The 17,265-nt window shown below is 54.1% G+C and overlaps 7 protein-coding genes across 7 annotated transcripts; 4 read left to right on the top strand and 3 right to left on the bottom strand.

The window, feature by feature from the left end:
- Nucleotides 1–13: 13 nt before the first annotated feature.
- On the top strand, nt 14–520 carry GNI_072500 (pyruvate kinase; the record flags this gene model as incomplete). Its single annotated transcript, XM_011132054.1, has 1 exon — nt 14–520. The coding sequence occupies one exon, from the start codon at nt 14–16 to the stop codon at nt 518–520; it is 507 nt and encodes a 168-aa protein (XP_011130356.1).
- Nucleotides 521–713: 193 nt separating this feature from the next.
- Nucleotides 714–1,874, top strand: GNI_072510 (putative transmembrane protein; the record flags this gene model as incomplete). Its single annotated transcript, XM_011132055.1, has 1 exon — nt 714–1,874. The coding sequence occupies one exon, from the start codon at nt 714–716 to the stop codon at nt 1,872–1,874; it is 1,161 nt and encodes a 386-aa protein (XP_011130357.1).
- A 940-nt stretch (nt 1,875–2,814) lies between these two features.
- Nucleotides 2,815–5,747, bottom strand: GNI_072520 (hypothetical protein; the record flags this gene model as incomplete). The annotated part of the gene is made up of 2 exons (XM_011132056.1): nt 2,815–5,681; nt 5,720–5,747. The coding sequence occupies 2 exons, from the start codon at nt 5,745–5,747 to the stop codon at nt 2,815–2,817; spliced, it is 2,895 nt and encodes a 964-aa protein (XP_011130358.1).
- Nucleotides 5,748–5,918: 171 nt separating this feature from the next.
- GNI_072530 (hypothetical protein) lies at nt 5,919–7,451 on the bottom strand (the record flags this gene model as incomplete). Its single annotated transcript, XM_011132057.1, has 1 exon — nt 5,919–7,451. The coding sequence occupies one exon, from the start codon at nt 7,449–7,451 to the stop codon at nt 5,919–5,921; it is 1,533 nt and encodes a 510-aa protein (XP_011130359.1).
- Nucleotides 7,452–7,709: 258 nt separating this feature from the next.
- GNI_072540 (hypothetical protein) lies at nt 7,710–11,827 on the top strand (the record flags this gene model as incomplete). The annotated part of the gene is made up of 2 exons (XM_011132058.1): nt 7,710–7,888; nt 8,032–11,827. 2 exons carry the CDS (start codon nt 7,710–7,712, stop codon nt 11,825–11,827), a joined length of 3,975 nt encoding a protein of 1,324 aa, XP_011130360.1.
- On the bottom strand, nt 11,572–12,189 carry GNI_072550 (hypothetical protein). Its single transcript, XM_011132059.1, has 2 exons — nt 12,132–12,189; nt 11,572–12,097 (listed from the first exon to the last, which is right to left on the bottom strand). Exons 1-2 carry the CDS (start codon nt 12,173–12,175, stop codon nt 11,845–11,847), a joined length of 297 nt encoding a protein of 98 aa, XP_011130361.1. The 5' UTR covers nt 12,176–12,189; the 3' UTR covers nt 11,572–11,844.
- Nucleotides 12,190–12,949: 760 nt separating this feature from the next.
- Nucleotides 12,950–15,958, top strand: GNI_072560 (collagen triple helix protein; the record flags this gene model as incomplete). The annotated part of the gene is made up of 2 exons (XM_011132060.1): nt 12,950–13,249; nt 13,688–15,958. The coding sequence occupies 2 exons, from the start codon at nt 12,950–12,952 to the stop codon at nt 15,956–15,958; spliced, it is 2,571 nt and encodes an 856-aa protein (XP_011130362.1).
- Between the last annotated feature and the right edge of the window lie 1,307 nt (nt 15,959–17,265).

The raw sequence follows: 17,265 nt of genomic DNA on the forward strand, positions 1-17,265 counted from the left end.
TGCTGACGCAGTGATGCTTTCGGGTGAGTCGGCCAATGGCCAGTTCCCGGTGAACGCTGTTCGGATGTTGGCAAACACTGCCCTGGAAGCGGAGTCTTGCCTTGACTACAAGGCCTTGTATAAGGCTATCCACTCTTCCGTGATGGCAAAGGGACCGGTGGGAGTGTCAGAAGCTATTGCGGCTTCTGCGGTGGAGTCTGCTGAGGACGTGAACGCTTCTGTAATTGTTGCTCTGACTCAGACTGGTTATACCGCGAGACTGCTTGCCAAGTTCAAGCCTCGCCAGATGATCATTGCAGTGTCCAGTTGTCCGATAACTTGTGCTCAGACGACCACTCTTAGAGGTGTGATTCCCGTTCTTGCCGATGATTTCAAGGACACCGAAGCATTGATCGCTAAGGGTGTCGCGGCCGCGAAGGCTCGTGGTTTCGCCTCTACTGGCGATGCAGTGGTAGCCGTTCATGGAGTCAAGGAGGAGGGTGCCGGTAACACTTCCCTCATGAAGATCGTTGTTGCATAATTGGAGTGGCATTCTTTTTTCGTGAATGATTGATTCACAATTGCTTTGATTGTTGTCGTCGTAGCAACCCCCTCAACATAGACCTGCCCCAATTGACCCAATTGCCTCCATGTTGAGGGAATGTGTTCAGGGTGTGTTCAGTGTGTGTGCGAGCAATGTAGAGAACGGCAATAAAATTTTTCGAAAAAGATTAATGTCAGAAGGCAATGATGATGGCTTGGTGGAGAAGGGGAGATCGGAAATAAGTTCTGCGACGAGATCGACGAGTATAGTGTGCAATGGGGATTTGGAGCAGCAAGACTATATCGAGGCTACATGGTTTCACAAGTTTGTTTTTCTAGCGTTAGGTTTCGCCGATTTGTTCTACTGGAATTGTGTATTGAACATATTGTTTGATATTCGAGACAAGTATTACCCTGCGTACCCTTCGATGACGGATACATTGAATGCGGTGAATAATATTACGTCATTGATTGTGGCGATTTACACGATAAAAACGGGTGCTATGAATATGACGGTTATTCTGGCTTCTGGTGCGTTATTATCCGTGGCGTGTCTCCTGACTGCGATTGCGGTGCAATGGTGTCCAGGAGTTAGCGGCGTAGTGTGGCTGCACATTGCAAACGCCGTTGCTGGTGCTTGCTCTGGTTTCTACCAGACCGGTGCATGCGGTCTTGCTTCAGTGGTTGGGCAAGGAGGCCTCACGGGGTATGTCTCAGCGGGACAAGGCGTCACTGGCGTGGCAACTTTTGCCCTTTGGCAGATCATCTCACATTCCAAGCTAGACGTCAAACCAGCACTTTGGACACTCATGGCCATAGGCTGCGGCATTACCCTCACCTCAGCATACTTCTTCTGGCTCCTCCTTCGCAAACCAGAAATCGCCCGGAGAGTCGCCCAGGTACGAAAGTCCCTCAAGGAAGAGGCCAACGATCCCGATGCCCCAAGCTACTTGTTCATCTTCAAGTCTAGCTGGCTTCCAATGTGTACCACTTTCTGGTGCATGTTCATAAGTCTATTCGTAAGACTCAACACACACTCTTGGCGGAGGACATATCACAAACATAATAAATACATCAACCCGTGCCGTGCAACACTCAACCCGTGCCGTGCAACACATCAACCCGTGCCGTGTAACACTCAACCCGTGCCGTGTAACACTCAACCCGTGCCGTGCAACACATCAACCCGTGCCGTGCAACACTCAACCCGTGCCGTGCAACACATCAACCCGTGCCGTGCAACACTCGAGTGTCTATGCTACTGTAGTTCTTCCCTAATATTGGTCCCATTAATTGGAATGAAGGAGACTTTACGAATTATACACTTGGAACTTTCCAAGTCGGTGATTTAATCGGGCGTTACCTGCCGAACATTCTTTCGTTTACACTGATGCCTATTTGGATGGCGGCCGTCGTGTCGGGGGCACGAACAATCTTGTTGCCTCTTGCAGTTCTGTGTTGGAAATTCCCCCTCAATTCGTTCTGGGGGAGTCGTACTCTGCACATGATTCTGATGGCGCTTCTCTCACTTACAAACGGCTGGATTCTAACCTCAGTCTACATGCGAACACCCAGCACGCTTCCTCAAGAAAACTGGAGATCTAGGGCGATGTCACTCGTCGTTCTTTGCGTCCTTTTCGGTATCGCTGCTGGTCTCTGGTCTGCCAGAATCTTCACGGCCGTCAACATACCTTCCTAGCAACCCATTTTATGAGCCAGCATCTGCTCCCTCCTACTGCCAGGAACGCAATCAGTTGACACCCAACTGCACATTGCGCAGGAGCATTATGATTTAGGGACATTATGGCTTACGTAATAACAACCAAAAATACTATGACGATCAGATACACACGAATCAAGATTGAATGTCAAAGCTGACTGAGTTCAGCTAAGATTGTATACATGTACTTACGAGTCTACAAGTCTGTCACGACTACCAAGTCTGTCGGGGCTGGAAGCCGTGGCCACGACAACAAGTATGTCAAGACAAGTGACCGACTGGGAGAAGGGCCGCCCGTACGTGGCCCTCGCCCAGTCTGCCACGGCTTTTTTTTAACGGGCAATCCGACCGGCAGACCAGTTCGCCGAAAGCGAATCTGGCTTCGTCGGTGGACTTAACCTATCACTGGCACACCGTTTGATGTCACTCCAGCTGCAGCGTCAGCTGCAGCGTTACTGTTCGGGGGGGGCATTCAGTTGAGCTGCGATTCATTCACTTAAGCTGCGATTCATTCACTTAAGCTGCGATTCATTCAGCTCAAGACATCGGGAAGAGGGGTGGGAAAACAGTGGTCAGAAGACTTCGGCGACGAAGCAGCGGTAGATGTGGCCAGGTGCCAAGATGGGGAAGCCTGGGGCATTGCGGAGGTGGATTTTGACGGGTCGGTCGCAGAGCTGGTTATCGGCTGCGTCGTTGATTGGAATAGAGTGTATGACTTTCCGCCTCTGGCGGTTTTCTGGTGGCTCTGGGTCTTGGTCATCTGAATCTTGACCAAGACCGCCATCCATCAAATCTTGGCCGTTTGCCAGGTCCTGGGGTTCGGCGTCCGCGAAGAGGTCTTCGTTATCGAACTGAAGTTGGCGGAAGGAATTGAAGGCAACGGGGTTCTGTCGGCGCGGCGGGACGTCTGCATCCAGACGTACAGCACTCAGAGGCTTGAAGCCAAGGACGTCGATGCACCTAGCCCCCGGCGCAGGCTTTACGATCGCCCACACTTGGCCCGTCATGCGCCGGTTGGCCCATTGCGATGGCTCTGAAGCTAACACCGGCAACAACAACCACGACCGTAAAGGGTTCTGCTCGAACCGCCCGAGGTAGCCAAGTATGCGCCGCAACACCTTCACGTGCGGACGCGGCTGCAGCAGATGTCGATGCGCACAGACAGGAGTGCCAACTTGGGTCTGGAACCCAGGCTGTAAGACAGGAGCGATTGGTTCCGACTGCGAGGACCTGGACTGCGAAAGCCTGGACTGTGAGGACCTGGGCTGCGAGGGCCAGGCTCCCCCGTACTCCTTCGTGTCCGGGAACGGAGCAGTGCCCCGGAGCGGAGCAGTGCCCCGGAACGGAGCAGGCAAAGTCAGCATGCCTTTAGTCCATCGTCTTCGAGATAGGTACTGTCCCGGCCTCCTGTCGGCGTTCCGGCTGCGACGCCGTCGTACTGACAAGATAGTACCTACCCAGGACGCAGCCGTCCCAAGGCCATAGATCCTCGACGTGGGATTCCCAGGACAATTGCGACGTGGGATTCCCAGGATAATATTATGTACAAGACTGCTGCCCTCCACAAGACTATTACCACCGACAGCCATGGGTCCCGCAGCCGCAAGAGTGACATCTAATTTGCACATTCGAAGTGCCTCCCGCACTGACGCCAGACAACCTCGAGGCGAGAACTGGTTCGGTGAATGGTGGCGACCGAGTCGGGTAGTGGGCTGCAGCACAGGCGTGTCCGATCTCGTGTCGCCCTCCGAGTCACCTCGATTCCAATGTTTCGGCGAGGACTCGACATTTGGAGGGGACTCGACATTCGGAGCAGAGTCGAGTTTCAGTGGGAAGTAGACGGACTCAGACGCTGGGTTGGCTTGGACAAGAGTGGATTTTTTTGTTTTGGGTTTGTACGCTCGATATACTTTCAACAAACACTTCTTCAAGTCGACATGGCTGATACCAAAATCGACCATTAATGACTCATGACATGTTAGTGGAGCTGTTAGTGTAGCTGTTAGTGTAGCTGTTAGTGGTGGTTTGTGTAGCTGTAAATTGTTGTATGTGTTGCACCACTTGGATAAGTTGAATGGCTTGAAATGGTGGAACTGACATGTGAGCAATTCGATGGAGGAAATAGTCGTACAGGCCACGCCCTGTGCGAACCAATCGGCAGCCAGTCCTCTCTGATAGGAGATAACTATTCTGTCCGACTGGTCACACAAATCGCCTGGTAAGTCCCAGTGGTCGGTTCGTACTTCGTGGAATGCTAATGGTGGTGCTACAATGTAATCAATTAGCTCATAACCAGATAACGTTATGTCCTTGTATCTGCACGGCAATTCACTTCGGTAAAAGCGAGAGTAACCGGCAAATGATGTCTTGGTGGATGATGTCTTGGTGGATGATGTCTTGGTGGATGATGTCTTGGCATTGCTTGTGAGTCTGTAAAAAAAGATTGTAATACGACCCGGACGCCTTTCCTGGCTCACTTGAGAGGAGCAGTGCCAGTGGACCTTGAACGCTAATCTTGACAAATTTCTAGAATCAAAATTCACTAGCTCTTGAAAATAGTCAATCTCCACTGGTTTAGCTAACCGTTCATGACTGCTGTACAATTCCAGGTGAACCAAGATCTTTGTAAATGATCTACAAACACTTCTACCAGATACTTGTCCCCCTTGGGGAACCACTTTACCTTGGGGAACCACTTTACCTTGGGGAACCACTTTACCTTGGGGAACCACTTTACCTTGGGGAACCACTTTACCTTGGGGAACCACTTTACCTTGGGGAACCACTTTACCTTGATGGTCACCTTGACTCTTGTTTCTGCTTCCAATTAATTGAGCTAGGAGTGATCGGATTTTAACCAGATCATGGATACTACAAAAAGAATAGATCTGTTGCCACGTAAGCATGCATATCGACTGGTCGGGTCGCTCTATGCTCGAACTTAAATGGTCGCCATAGAATGACTGGTTAGGGCAACACGTTTGGTAGATGTTAAACTTCTGAAAGGTCGGCGAGTCAGGAAGCACTTGGTTCGGTTGCTCGTTATTCCAAAGTAGAGTAACATGATCTCCAGGCAGGACTGCCAGACGCGGCACAGGCGGGGTCTGCACAGGCGGGGTCTGCTGCCCACCATTCCGAAGCCTCCCGCCAACACCTCCACCACGACCTCCAACACGACCTCCAACACGACCGCCCTGACCACCGCCACCGCCCTGACCACCGCCACCGCCCTGACCACCGCCACCGCCCTGACCACCTTCATCGGTTGGGGTCGCGGTACCGGTAACCGCTTTTTCGTTCTCGGGACCCGGCCCTATTGGCTGACACAGTCGCACCCATGGCGGTATCCGGCTACAGCCATATGACTCGCCTCCGCAATACTCCCGCACTACCTGGGCAGGATACTTTTCAGGCTCCAACAGTAATTGTGTATATATACCTACACAAGCAAGTCATAATAAATATGATGGAACTCACTAGTAGGGTAGCAAGCACCAACCAACATTAACTTAAAAAATCCCGACCTGAGAACCAGCCCAAAGACAGCTGTAGAAACAACCTAGAACTTTGGGAAAAAAGATCGACACAAATAGTGGACACAAATAGTGTAAAGGAACTACTCTATTCGGAACTACTCTATTCGGAACTACTCTATTCGGAACTACTCTATTCAGAACTACTCTATTTCGACGACTGAAAGACATGGACCACTGACTGGAATTGCCTGAGTATTGGGGAGGTATATTGTTATATAGTCACTGGTAGCTGTCGCCTCCACTGGAAACTCTTTCGGAGAAATTGGTCCGACGCCAAATGTCAACGGTTCCCAATTTTGCACTCGTATCGTCGTGTTTCCCACCTTGGTAACCAACTTGTCAGGCTTAGGTTTCTTAGCTCCCTTTTTGGCCTTGCCTGCTTCCGTGCCCGTCCCAGCAGCCTCTTTGCCGACCGCTGCCTTGCCGACCGCTGCCTTGCCGACCGCTGCCTTGCCGACCGCTGCCTTGCGTGAAGGAGGCATCTCCAAAGAAGCCACCTTGTCGTGTTTGTAGACTAACCAGCACTTGCCGGTTCCCCTTTTATTTACACGTTCACGAGGATAGTAACTCAGTTGAGGCAGCAAAAGAGCAGCTCGTAAAGGGTCCTGATCGACCCTGGTGAGGAAGTCGAGTATTTTCTTCAAGACAGCCGTATGCGGTTTGATTGTTAGTGACTGGGATTTATCCGGAGAGATTGTAGCCGTACAGTCTGACGTAGGGAGTTGGGAGGCAGCCGGTTGGAGCTTCACGTTTGATAGGATTCGGTCGTATCTCTTGTTCCAGCGAGGGAGCGAAAGTGGTTGCAGCGACTCAAACTTGACAGTGAGGACCTGGAACATGGTTACGGTGCCCACGCGAGCGGCGGTGATTACAATGCGGTCGGCCATGGAACAGAAGATAGCGGGAAGGTCGTGATAAGGGCGATTGTCGTATATGGGTACTACTGCGAGGAGGTAGTAGTCGCGATCTTCGTCGTGGAACGTCCGGCCACTGCTTTTTTCCGCTTCTGATTTCGGCGCCTCATTGCTGTTAATGAAGTCCGTACCGTGGATGGGAAACCGCTCGTCCAGGTTCTCGGTGCAGCTTTTCCATTTGTCCAGTTGTTTGAAAAACAAGACGTAGAAGCTCGGCCGCTTTCTACCTTGTGATTTTCCGTCCCGTAGCGGCGCATGAATTCGAAGGCAGCACCGCTGAACATCCGTCGCGTCGAGGGTGCAGACTGCCTTCTGGAGCCTCAGCCGCGATTCGGCTTCGGGGGTATGGCTCACTATCAGGGGATACAGGCTCTGGAACACATCAAATTGCACCGAACAATTCGCCCACTTGCGCACGTGGGAGATCTCGCTGAAACAAAACTCGTTCTGGATCGAGCGAATCAAGGCAATCTCCAATGTCGGGAGAAAACTGCAGATCTGCCCAAGATATAGTGAACCCGAATAGGCTGTCGTTGCTTGACCCTCACTCTCCTGGCGCGTCCTTACCAAAGACGAACTCACCGCAATTGGGATCGCGTCACACCCAATATAAAATGGTGCTGCCGACTCCTCCGCCTCCTCCGCCTCATGTCGAATTAAAATCTGATTGGTAGTCGTATGGTAGATTGCGCCATTTTCTAAAGGCTTGTATAACTTCTCCGGCGCCTGATGGTGACATAACGGCAACCACTCACACATACGACTGCTCGTGGCCGACGCTCCTGTCAGATCAAACTGTCGCTCCATTCCTTGACCAACGGCTGGTAATGCTTCCGGCCGTATCAAATGTTTCGTCAACACATCTACAAGGATTGGTTTCCTCCTGATATATACCACACCCCACTGTTCGTAACATACTTATCGGGTATGATTGGTAAAAAGTGAAGGGTGCCTCCATTCCCAAAATTGCTGCAGTCTGGTCGAAACCATGCCACGTAAAAACCAAGCGTTCCGAAAATGCTAGCTGGGAAATTCCAGCAGCCGCCTTGGACAGAGTCGGCCTTAGACGATCTTCGTCTCCAGCTGACCAGGGCGGGGTATTCTGGGGCCGTGAATCAAGATTCTGCCGATTTGGTTGGAAACTTGCTCCGAGATGTTCTTAAGGGCGCAAAATACGGCAAAACTGCTCATCACCTGTACAGCGATCACACCAGTGGATCACACTAGTGAACAACAGTCACAACATTGGCCGAAGCCAATATATGCGCGCATACACATGTGCATACACATGTGTGCACACGCGTGTGCACACGCGTGTAGTCACGCAATTTAACTTTAGAATCGAGTCGCGCAATGCAAAGGTCCTTGAGCTGGAGAAGCAGATTCAGCTACTGAGCAATGACGCGCCCTCCTCGTTGGCTCTTGAGCGATGTACGGATGAGGTTAAACACAAGTTATATCGTTTGACGCACGTTGCTTCCACCGCGGTATTTATTCTGAACGATGCTCTGGGTAGTGCTATAGGTAGTGGTTCGGTGAATGAGAGAAGGAGTGGTTCGGTGAATGAGAGAAGGAGTAGTCTGCCAGGTTTGTTGCAGATTTTGTTGGACGTGGAAAAGGCAGAGAAGTCTGAGAAAAAATCGGAGTTCTTGGATTACTGGAGAATAGTGGCTGAGAGGGACCGCCTGAAGGATGAGATGGATCAGAAGGATAAGGTTATTACTGATTTATTAGGTGGCGGGTCGACTTCCAGTTTGAGCATCAGTTCTAAAGTGTTCCTGAATCTTGAAGAGAAGTTGGTTAAGGATGTTCAGCAGATTAAAGAACTCCTATCGGCGACTCAACGAGAACGAGTATCGTCTGAGGAGCGTGAGAATGAAGGACGACAGCTTGTACAGCTCAAAGAAGAGAAGAAAAGTTTAGAAGCTGAGTTGCGGCATGTTGAAAAGTCATTTGCAACACATTTGAAACAGTGTCAATTGCAATGCCTACCTCTCGCGACTACGACTGCTGATGATACTGGCGGAGGCACCAATGAAGACGTCGAGTGTTATGTTGTACGAGATAATGGTCAGGGCAATGATCGAACGCATTTGGTTGAAACTCTCGAGAGGAAAGGTTGCGAAATTAGTTCTCTACAACGTCAGCTATCGTCTTTGGAACTCCAGCTGACTCAGAAAGATAAGCAGATTGAACAACTGAAATCAGCTATCGAGGTTGGCGACCAAGAACTCAATTCGCTCGTCAAACGTATTGAGCTATTCGAAGGAGAGTTTAGGGAACTTGAGCAGAATAGAATTTCATCCGATAAGCAAATAAAGCTGTTACAACATGATCTGGCTGAGTATCAAACTATGAAGGGTAAGTTAGCTGACGTCGAGAAGCAACTAGAAAATGCACAACTTAGCTTCATCGCTACAGATCGTGCTCTGGCGGACGCCAAGGAGGAAGTTACAACACTGAGATATGAGCTGGCGAAACAACGAGGCTCGAGACAGAGGCTGGAAGAGGAGATGGCTAAACAGAGGAAGGATAATACCGTGCTGTCTGAGACCATGGATCGGCTTCACTCGAATATTAAAGAAACAAAAACCAAATTGCGCGAACAAGATCTGGAAATCAATCGTTTGCACACACTTTTGGACGTCTCCCAAAAAGGATCGAAGGAAGCCGTAGACAAGCTGGAGGAACTTCAAGCCGCTGTGAAGCAGGCAGAACAGGCTGAAGACGCAGCGCTGCTTGAAAAGGATGACGTGGTTAAGGCGAATGACCAGTACAAATGTTTGCTCAAAGACCACAAGCGTAAGTTAGATGTCGCTCAGAGTGAACTGACTGACCTTAAGGCAAGAAACCGGTTTTTGATTACTCAGTTGGCGGAGAAATTGTCGATTAATGAGGGTGACGCCCGAACCATGCCTCCGACTCCTTCTGTGGAGCTCGGAACGTCGACGGTGGAGAAGCTGTCGATGGAGGTTTATAATTTGCAATTGGAGAACAAGTTGTTACGAGAAAAGTTGAACTCTCACTCAGTGATGTTGCAGAAGGCCGTTGCGGCGCGGAAGGCGGCCCAAACTGCCGCTTTGAACGAAGCGAAGTTAGCAGCGGCCTTGCGAGCAAAGCTTGAAGAATGGCAAGACCGACTGCAGCAGGAATCGTCCGCCCCGCCGCTGTCGGCAGCCGCCACCTTGTCGTCAGCCGCACCCTTGTCTTCGGCTGCCACGTTTTCGTCGCCCGCAACCTTGTCTTCCGCCATTCCTCGGGACCGAGTCCCGCTTTCGCCGCGGCAAGGTGTCCGGCAAGTGGCATTCACGCCGGCATTCCTAAGTGAAGACGCCGACCATCTAGTTAACAGCCACGCCGGCTTGCCAGGCGGCGAGTCGGTTTACACCTTCCAGGACAGCACAGGTCCGCAGTGGTCTACTGGCTCCTCCCAGCCTCCGCTGCCGCGGGGACTGAGTTCGCCGTCGTCTTCGGCCAGCTACTTGCCTAAAATCACGGCACGCGACCTCGAAGCGATTAGCGGCGTCCAAGCAGTTAATGGTCCTCGCGCAGGCGGCGAACAAGCGCGGGAGGAGTACGCCTCGACCATTAGCGCGTACGCATCGACCATCAGCCCGTACGGCTCCACCGTCAGTCAGCACGGCTCCAGCGGTGACCGTTACCCGTTCTGCACGGCCAGCAGCGACCGCGGCTCCAGGTCGACGGTCACTTGTCTGTTGCCGTCTACCAGCAGTGACGGGGGAAGTGTCACGCCCAGCAGCGGCACAATGCCTTCGATACAAGTGTCGGCCGTCACTGACGGCACTCCCTTCCTCTCTTCGATGCTCCCCTCTTCCGTCACTCCGTCTGCCGGAGCCTCATCCAGTTTATTGTCCACCTCGCAGACCACCTCGCAGGACGACTCCCTCAAGCCCACTCCTGTGCCCGTCCCACGGAACGGCTCCAGGAACACACTGCCGTCCCAAACGTACTTCACGCAACGAGCCATGGCCCGGATTCAACAGATAATGAAGGACTGTCAGTCGACCGCTAGTGAACGGAGCGAAACTACACCCCGCCGGACCAGCAGCTACCTTCTGGGACGCGCCGAGGAGATGCTCGCAAAGGAAGGAAACAAATGGCCTGGACACCAGCAGTCAGGCAGTGTCACCGCGGCCGGCCTGAATGCTAGACGCAACAGCAGAGGGGGGGAGAACAGCCGCGGGGGGGAGAGCAGCCGCGGGGGGGAGAACAGCGGGGCGACGGAGAACAGCCGGGTGACGGAGAATAGCCGCGCGGGGGAGAACACCCGGGGGGCAGAGAACAGCCGCCTCTCCGTGCCGAGATACGACCGGCGATACCCTCGACGGGAAGGTGGCCGGCAGTTGTCGGAGAGGAATACCCGTTCCAGTTTGGAGCGCGCACGAAGCTTTATCAGCAACGCCGGAGCGTGCGGGCAAGACAAGCGACCCCAGGTAGTCGGACAGGATCTTGACGCGGCGACGCTAGATGGGTTGGCAGTTGGTAGCGCCGGCCAGACAAGGGTTGGATGGGGTGAGACCGACGGAGGGTATGGTGGAGGGTATGGCGAAGAGTGTGAGGGAGAACGCACGGAGAACTCGGAGGGCAGCGAAGACGACCTGGGCCAAGGCCGGGGGTACTACTGGTCTCCGCCGCGCGTTGACGCTTCGAACGGGAGCCCGCGTCTAAACGAGGATTTCACTCTCGGCAATGCGGCGGTCGGCGACGACGCAATTGACGGCTTGAAGACGTCTGAGCTGCGGAACTCCGAATACCCCCTCGACCAAGACTGCTTCCCGCAGGCATGGTCTGTTCCGGGCCAGGAAAATCAGTCCCTACCTAACCGCCGTCTCCTCAGGGATGACCGTCTCGGTGGAGATGACCGCCTCGATGATGATGGTCGCGATGAAGACGACTCTGTTCGGGATCGCTGCTACTCTGAGCGAGAAAAAGATGTCGCGGTTTCTGACGTTCAAAACGACGCCGTCAGTGGCGGCACCTTTAGCATCAGTCGTACGAATTTGACGACCAACCGTAGTCTCTGGACAGAAGAAGTCACTACCAGGAGTCGGGTGCTGCTGGACGGATGGATAACCGAGGTTGATGAGGCTTCTTCCGGGAGACGGTTTCAGTAAGCTAGTTAGTTAGTTAGTTAGACATGGCCGGAGATGCAGCCTCGAAATAGTTCGAACACCATCTTCAAGAACGAACCTCCGAAAAATGCATACATCTGTTCCTCCGTTGACATTCTGTCCTGCTCGCTGAGGTCAGGCTGGTCGATCGACAGCGGATGGGCGAGAGATTGGTAAGGGACTCCTTCGTAACGAGAGAAAGTCTCATCGACCATGTCCCGAGTGTAATGACGCCCGCCCGAACTCATGGGCGCGTCTAATATATCTAGATCACTTCGCAGCAATGAAAAAACCTCGCATAACTCACCGATTTAGGGCTAGATAGTTATTAGAAAAAGCATCGGCGCTCATTAGCACACGCGTGTGCACAAACCAGTTTAACGGACCCAGGGCGCATTACGGTGATAGGGAATGAAATTTGATGCCCCAAAAGAAGTAAGTGAACGTAGGTCTCTCGAGACAAAATCCCCCTGCGGCAGAGTCACTGCTACCAGTAAAATTCGAGTTTGCGAAGCTGCACTAGCGGGAATTGTAAGACCGGAGCTACAAGAAATAGGAAAATGGCTATTAAGTAACCAGCTACATCAGATTAGTTACCACCGACAAAGAGTAAGCCCGCTTTCTCCTTGATGGGCGAATATCTGCTGGAGGGTAGTGCCCACAGAAGGGTCCTTGTAGGTGCATAGTTTAAAAACAAGGGTAGGCGGAGACTCAGCATTTGGTCAAATGCTGAACAGCATAGCCTCCAGTCAGACCAACGGGAATGGCCTGCAGTCTTTAGATGGAAGGACTGACGGACCACCGTTGAGTAAAGAGAATATAGAGCTTGTTAAATACGTTCTGAACGTTGGTGTCGAGATTGAGTCAAAATCTATTCAGATTTTACATGCGGCCCGGATATGGAACGAATGGAGCGAGCGGAACCTGCGGTATACAAGCATGGAGAATCGCGCAATGGCTAGTGGCGAAATGATTGGTGGCGAAATGATTGGTGGCGAAATAAATAGCACTTCACTAACCAGTGGGCGTGGGGGTGCAATGGATAGGTGCCCAATGGGAGGGTGTTCAACGATGGACAATCGCGGCCCTACGGATCATTGTGCCGCAATGGACGCGTGTGCTATAATGGGCACAGGTGCTCCAACGGATACGTGTACAGCTATGGAGGGAGGGGGTTGGCGTATCATCTCTTCGGATCGAAAGCGACAAAGATATACGAAGAAGACGGTGCAAAAATGGATGCAGTATATGATTCAGAATAAAACTGACAAATGGCAGGACGATCCCAATGAACTTTCCGTTCACGGGTTCGAAGCTGCACTCAACCACGGAGGAGCCTTCTGCTCAATCAATTCCGTCAATAAGACAGCCAACTTCAACATGCTCGGTGGTAGACGGGATCACTTTACTACCGTGGACTCTTTAGTGCTAAACTTGGGCACGGAGGCACGCGTCGAAAGAAAAACACTCGCTGCACGTGCCCCTGACCGCCACGACCAAGACAGCCACGACCAAGGTAGCCACGACCAAGGTAGCCACGACCAAGGCAGCCACGACCAAGGCAGCCACGACCAAGGCAGCCATGGCCGGGCCAGCCATGGCCAGGGCAGCCATGGCCAGGGCAGCCATGGCCAGGAACGCGCGCTTCCTTGTCGTCTGGACGGTGCGAGACATGACGGAAGAAATTGCTCAGATCTGCCCTACAATGACGAACTGGCCTTGCACCCGGGTAGGATACTTTCTAGGACGATGGACCATAGGTCGATTGATCCTGGGTCGATGGACTCTAGGATAATGGACCCCAGGTCAACAATGGATTCTGCTGGACTTTGTTTGGGGCCCATGGTTTCTCGTACATTGGAGACCAAGTCGTTGATTGCCCTCGACGCTTCCGCGCCCGGTGACATACTGGCTTGTAACAGCATGTTGAGCGGTAGTGGCGCCGTGGACGGTAGTGGCGCCGTGGTGAGGGATAGTGACGGCGTACGTGGTGAATCCCTCGGACCTACGTTGAGACATCTGCTACCTGGTGTGACGACTTCTTGTTCGGGATCTAATTCCTTGGACGAGACTGGCACGAGTTGCATCGTTGACACGGGGGGACGGTCCCTAAGCTTCCGACGTTATGATACTGACATTGTCCTACCGCCATCGGTCGTGAGCAACCCCTTGCCACGCGTGGTTGTGTTTGAGTGCGTGGATGTCAATTTGAAGGCCGTTATGTTCATCATGAGATTCCCACACTCCCCACCGCCTTTGGCACCCGTACTGCCTTTGGGGGTCTCAAACAAATACTTAGTCAGATATCCCTTCCCGGGCGGCAGAATCGGCCCAGGCGACAGAATCGGTCCAGCCGTACTGACCCACGGTCCAGGCGAACTGAGCCATGGGAGTGTAATGCGTGCAAATGGAATGGTTGGAAACAGTACAGGTGGACATGCGCTCTGTGGAGTTGCATACCGCTATAACTCAAGCACAGAGATCCCCGAGGACGGCTCGGCATTGCTGTCGGCCACGCTTTCAAACAATCACAGCCAGGACCGGGGCTGCGCCGAACTGTTCAGTTCGTTCGCAAGAAGTCACTCCGACATCGGCTCGTCTTCTGCACTATCGTCCAGTGCACTCTCGTGCAGTGCGGCTTCGGGTGATGCGCTCTCGTGCGGTGCACTGTCTTCAGCAATCTCCTCTTCCATAATCTCCTCCGTAACATCGTGCTCGTTAACCTCGGGCTCAGTAACCTCCGCCGTCAGATCCACCTCCAGGGTACACAGCCGATGCGGTCAAACACCTCCTGTACACCCGATCGCAAACGCAGTCGTCGCGGCCATGGTTGGCCCAGCTGTCCCGGACCGGCGACTGTCGGCCTCACTGAGCCAAGAGGGGTTGCAGTGCAGCAGCTACAACTTCAGTCTCCTTGAAGCAACCGTGGACCCTCCCGGCACCGCACATTTGGCCGCTGCTCCTGCACATCTGCCTGCTGCGCCGCGCATGGACCCCACGAGCCAGTGGCGAAGCCGGCAAGGCCAAGTCGATGATTTGCTTGCCTATGGTCAAGGCGTTACGCACTGTGCAGAAACCTTCTCCCTTCCAGCAGAGTCCTCGTCCCTTGCAGCGGAGTCTTCGTCACTTCCGGCGGAGGCCTTGTCCCTTCCAACTGCCTTGTCTCTTCCCGTGGAGTCCGAACAGGCTGTCAAAGGCGAGAGCAACGAGTCGACCACGGCCTCGGACTCTAGTGCCTGTGCTTCCTTCTTGACCACGTGCACTGCTACTCATGCGGGGACCCACCTCGACGAAGCGGGTCCTCTCGGCGAGGCGGGTCCTCTCGGCGAGGCGGGTCCTCTCGGCGAGGCCGGTCCTCTCGGCGAGGCCGGTCCTCTCGGCGAGGCGGGTCCTCTCGGCGAGGTGGAGTTGTCGGGCAAGTGTGGTATGTCCCTCAGCAACAGCTCCACACCCTCCTTGCTCACCAGCCCTCACGCGGCAGCACCGCAGACGTACAACTTGTGGAGCAGCGGAACGTGGGAGAGCGAAGGCGGCGTCTGCGTCGATAGACCCGCTCAGGGGCTCCAGCGACCCCTGTACGGCGGTCAGGGTCCCACAGGCGAAACCGTCTACTGCAGCTACGACAACCCCGTGTACTCTGGCTACGATTGTGGAAGCCCACAACTCTGGAACAACCACCAATCGTTCGGGAATAACCTCAACGGCGCTAGCCATGATCTAGCTAGCGCTGATCTTAACGGTAATAACCTCCCTGACGGTAACTTCGGTGATGATAACCTTAGTGATTACGAGGACCAGCAGGTGTTGTCGGTGGCGGACTTCATGGACAGCGCGGCTTTAATGGACGACGCTCTGCTCCTGAGCAAACAAGGCTACCGGGCGACATGCACCTTCGCCACAGAGCGACTCGGACCGCCCGAGGACCTGAACCGAAAAGGCTTGGATGTGAGCAGTCCCGAGAGACCCGACCCGCCGCGCGGTCGGCGGAAACCAGCCCTCAAGGCCAGCGCCAAACGCAAACCTGGAGTACGGGGCAAGAAGAAGGAGGACCCCTGGCCCCTGACCCTCAGCTCCGACGACGAACTGCCCCAGAAAAGGAAACGCCGCAAACCTGTCGTGCCCCAACCCGAGTAAGCACCTGGACACTCGGCGCTCGACTGTGCGCCGACCTCACCTCTTTGCGAACCTCACCTGTTCGCACACATTTACTCGCACGCACTTACTTGCACACACTTACTCGCACATACTTGTTTGAATGCACGCACGCACGCACCTGTTTGCACACTTGTTGTCTAGCTACACTCTTCTTTAATCAGGGTCAAGAAACGGAGCAGGAGGGTTACCAACTGGCAACTATCTAACTGACTGACGGGGCCACTTCTGGCACTCGCCCGACCTGAAAAAGAGAACGCGTTCTGGGGTGTCGGTCCTGGTCCACACCCTTCCTCTTGGGTGTAATGGTGTGGTGGTATGACGTACCGAAAACTGCGTTTTGCCGAACTCTGCGTCGCAGGCAGCCTGCACACGCATGGGCCGCGCGGACACCTTGAGTGCGCTGATCTCCTCTAGGCTCAATTTGAGCAGCTGCTTCGTGACCATATTTTTTGCTGCGTTTTCGGAATCCCGCGTCGGAATGGTAGGTGGAGCGGCTGCGAACATCCCAGTGGCCGCTGGCAGCGGCGCAGCGGCGGAGGCCGCAGTCCCTGAGGGTGAAGTCGCCCCAAAGAGACTGCCGCCAACGGGGGCCGCTGTGCCGAAGAGACTGGCACTCGGGGCTGCAGAAGCGCCTCCAAAGAGCGAGCCACTGGCGGGTTTTGCGGCACCGGCTCCGAACAAACCGCCAGACGGCGTGCCGAACAAGCTCCCGGTCGTGCTTGGGGCTCCGAGTGCGGTCCCGCTTGGGGCTCCGAGTGCGGTCCCACTTGGGGCTCCCAGTGCGGTCCCGATGCCAGTTGTCCCGACGCCAGCTGCATCTGGAGTGAGTCCGGTGCCAGTTGCAGCTGAGGCGGAAGGCTTGAATGGGTTGCTGGCGGTAGAGCCGAAGGGATTAGTGGTTGCGGCTCCAAAGGGGTTAGCGGGAGCCGCTGCGAAGAGACCGAACTGCTGGGTGCCGAACGCAGGTTGCTCGGTTTTGGGCGCGGTCCCAAAGGGCGACTGGTTCGTGGGCTGGGTTGCTGACGGCTGCGTCGCTGCGAAAGGGTTCCGTGGAGTAGCCACCGCCGGGGCACCGAAGGGATTCGCACCCACGCCCGACGCGAAAGGAGACGCTCCGAAGGTGCCTCCGGCACCCAGCGCGTTCTGCGCCACAGGGTTCGGCTGCCCACCCAAGTTCAGGCCTCCAAAGGCCGAAGCGCCGCCGCCACTCCCTCCGAACAGATTCGTTTTGTTGTTGCCTACAACGCAACGGAGTAGCTGAGTAGTAGCCCGGGGGGGAGGGGGGG

Source organism: Gregarina niphandrodes (genome assembly GCF_000223845.1).
Source record: "Gregarina niphandrodes unplaced genomic scaffold scaffold00012, whole genome shotgun sequence".
Lineage (NCBI taxonomy): Eukaryota > Apicomplexa > Conoidasida > Eugregarinorida > Gregarinidae > Gregarina > Gregarina niphandrodes.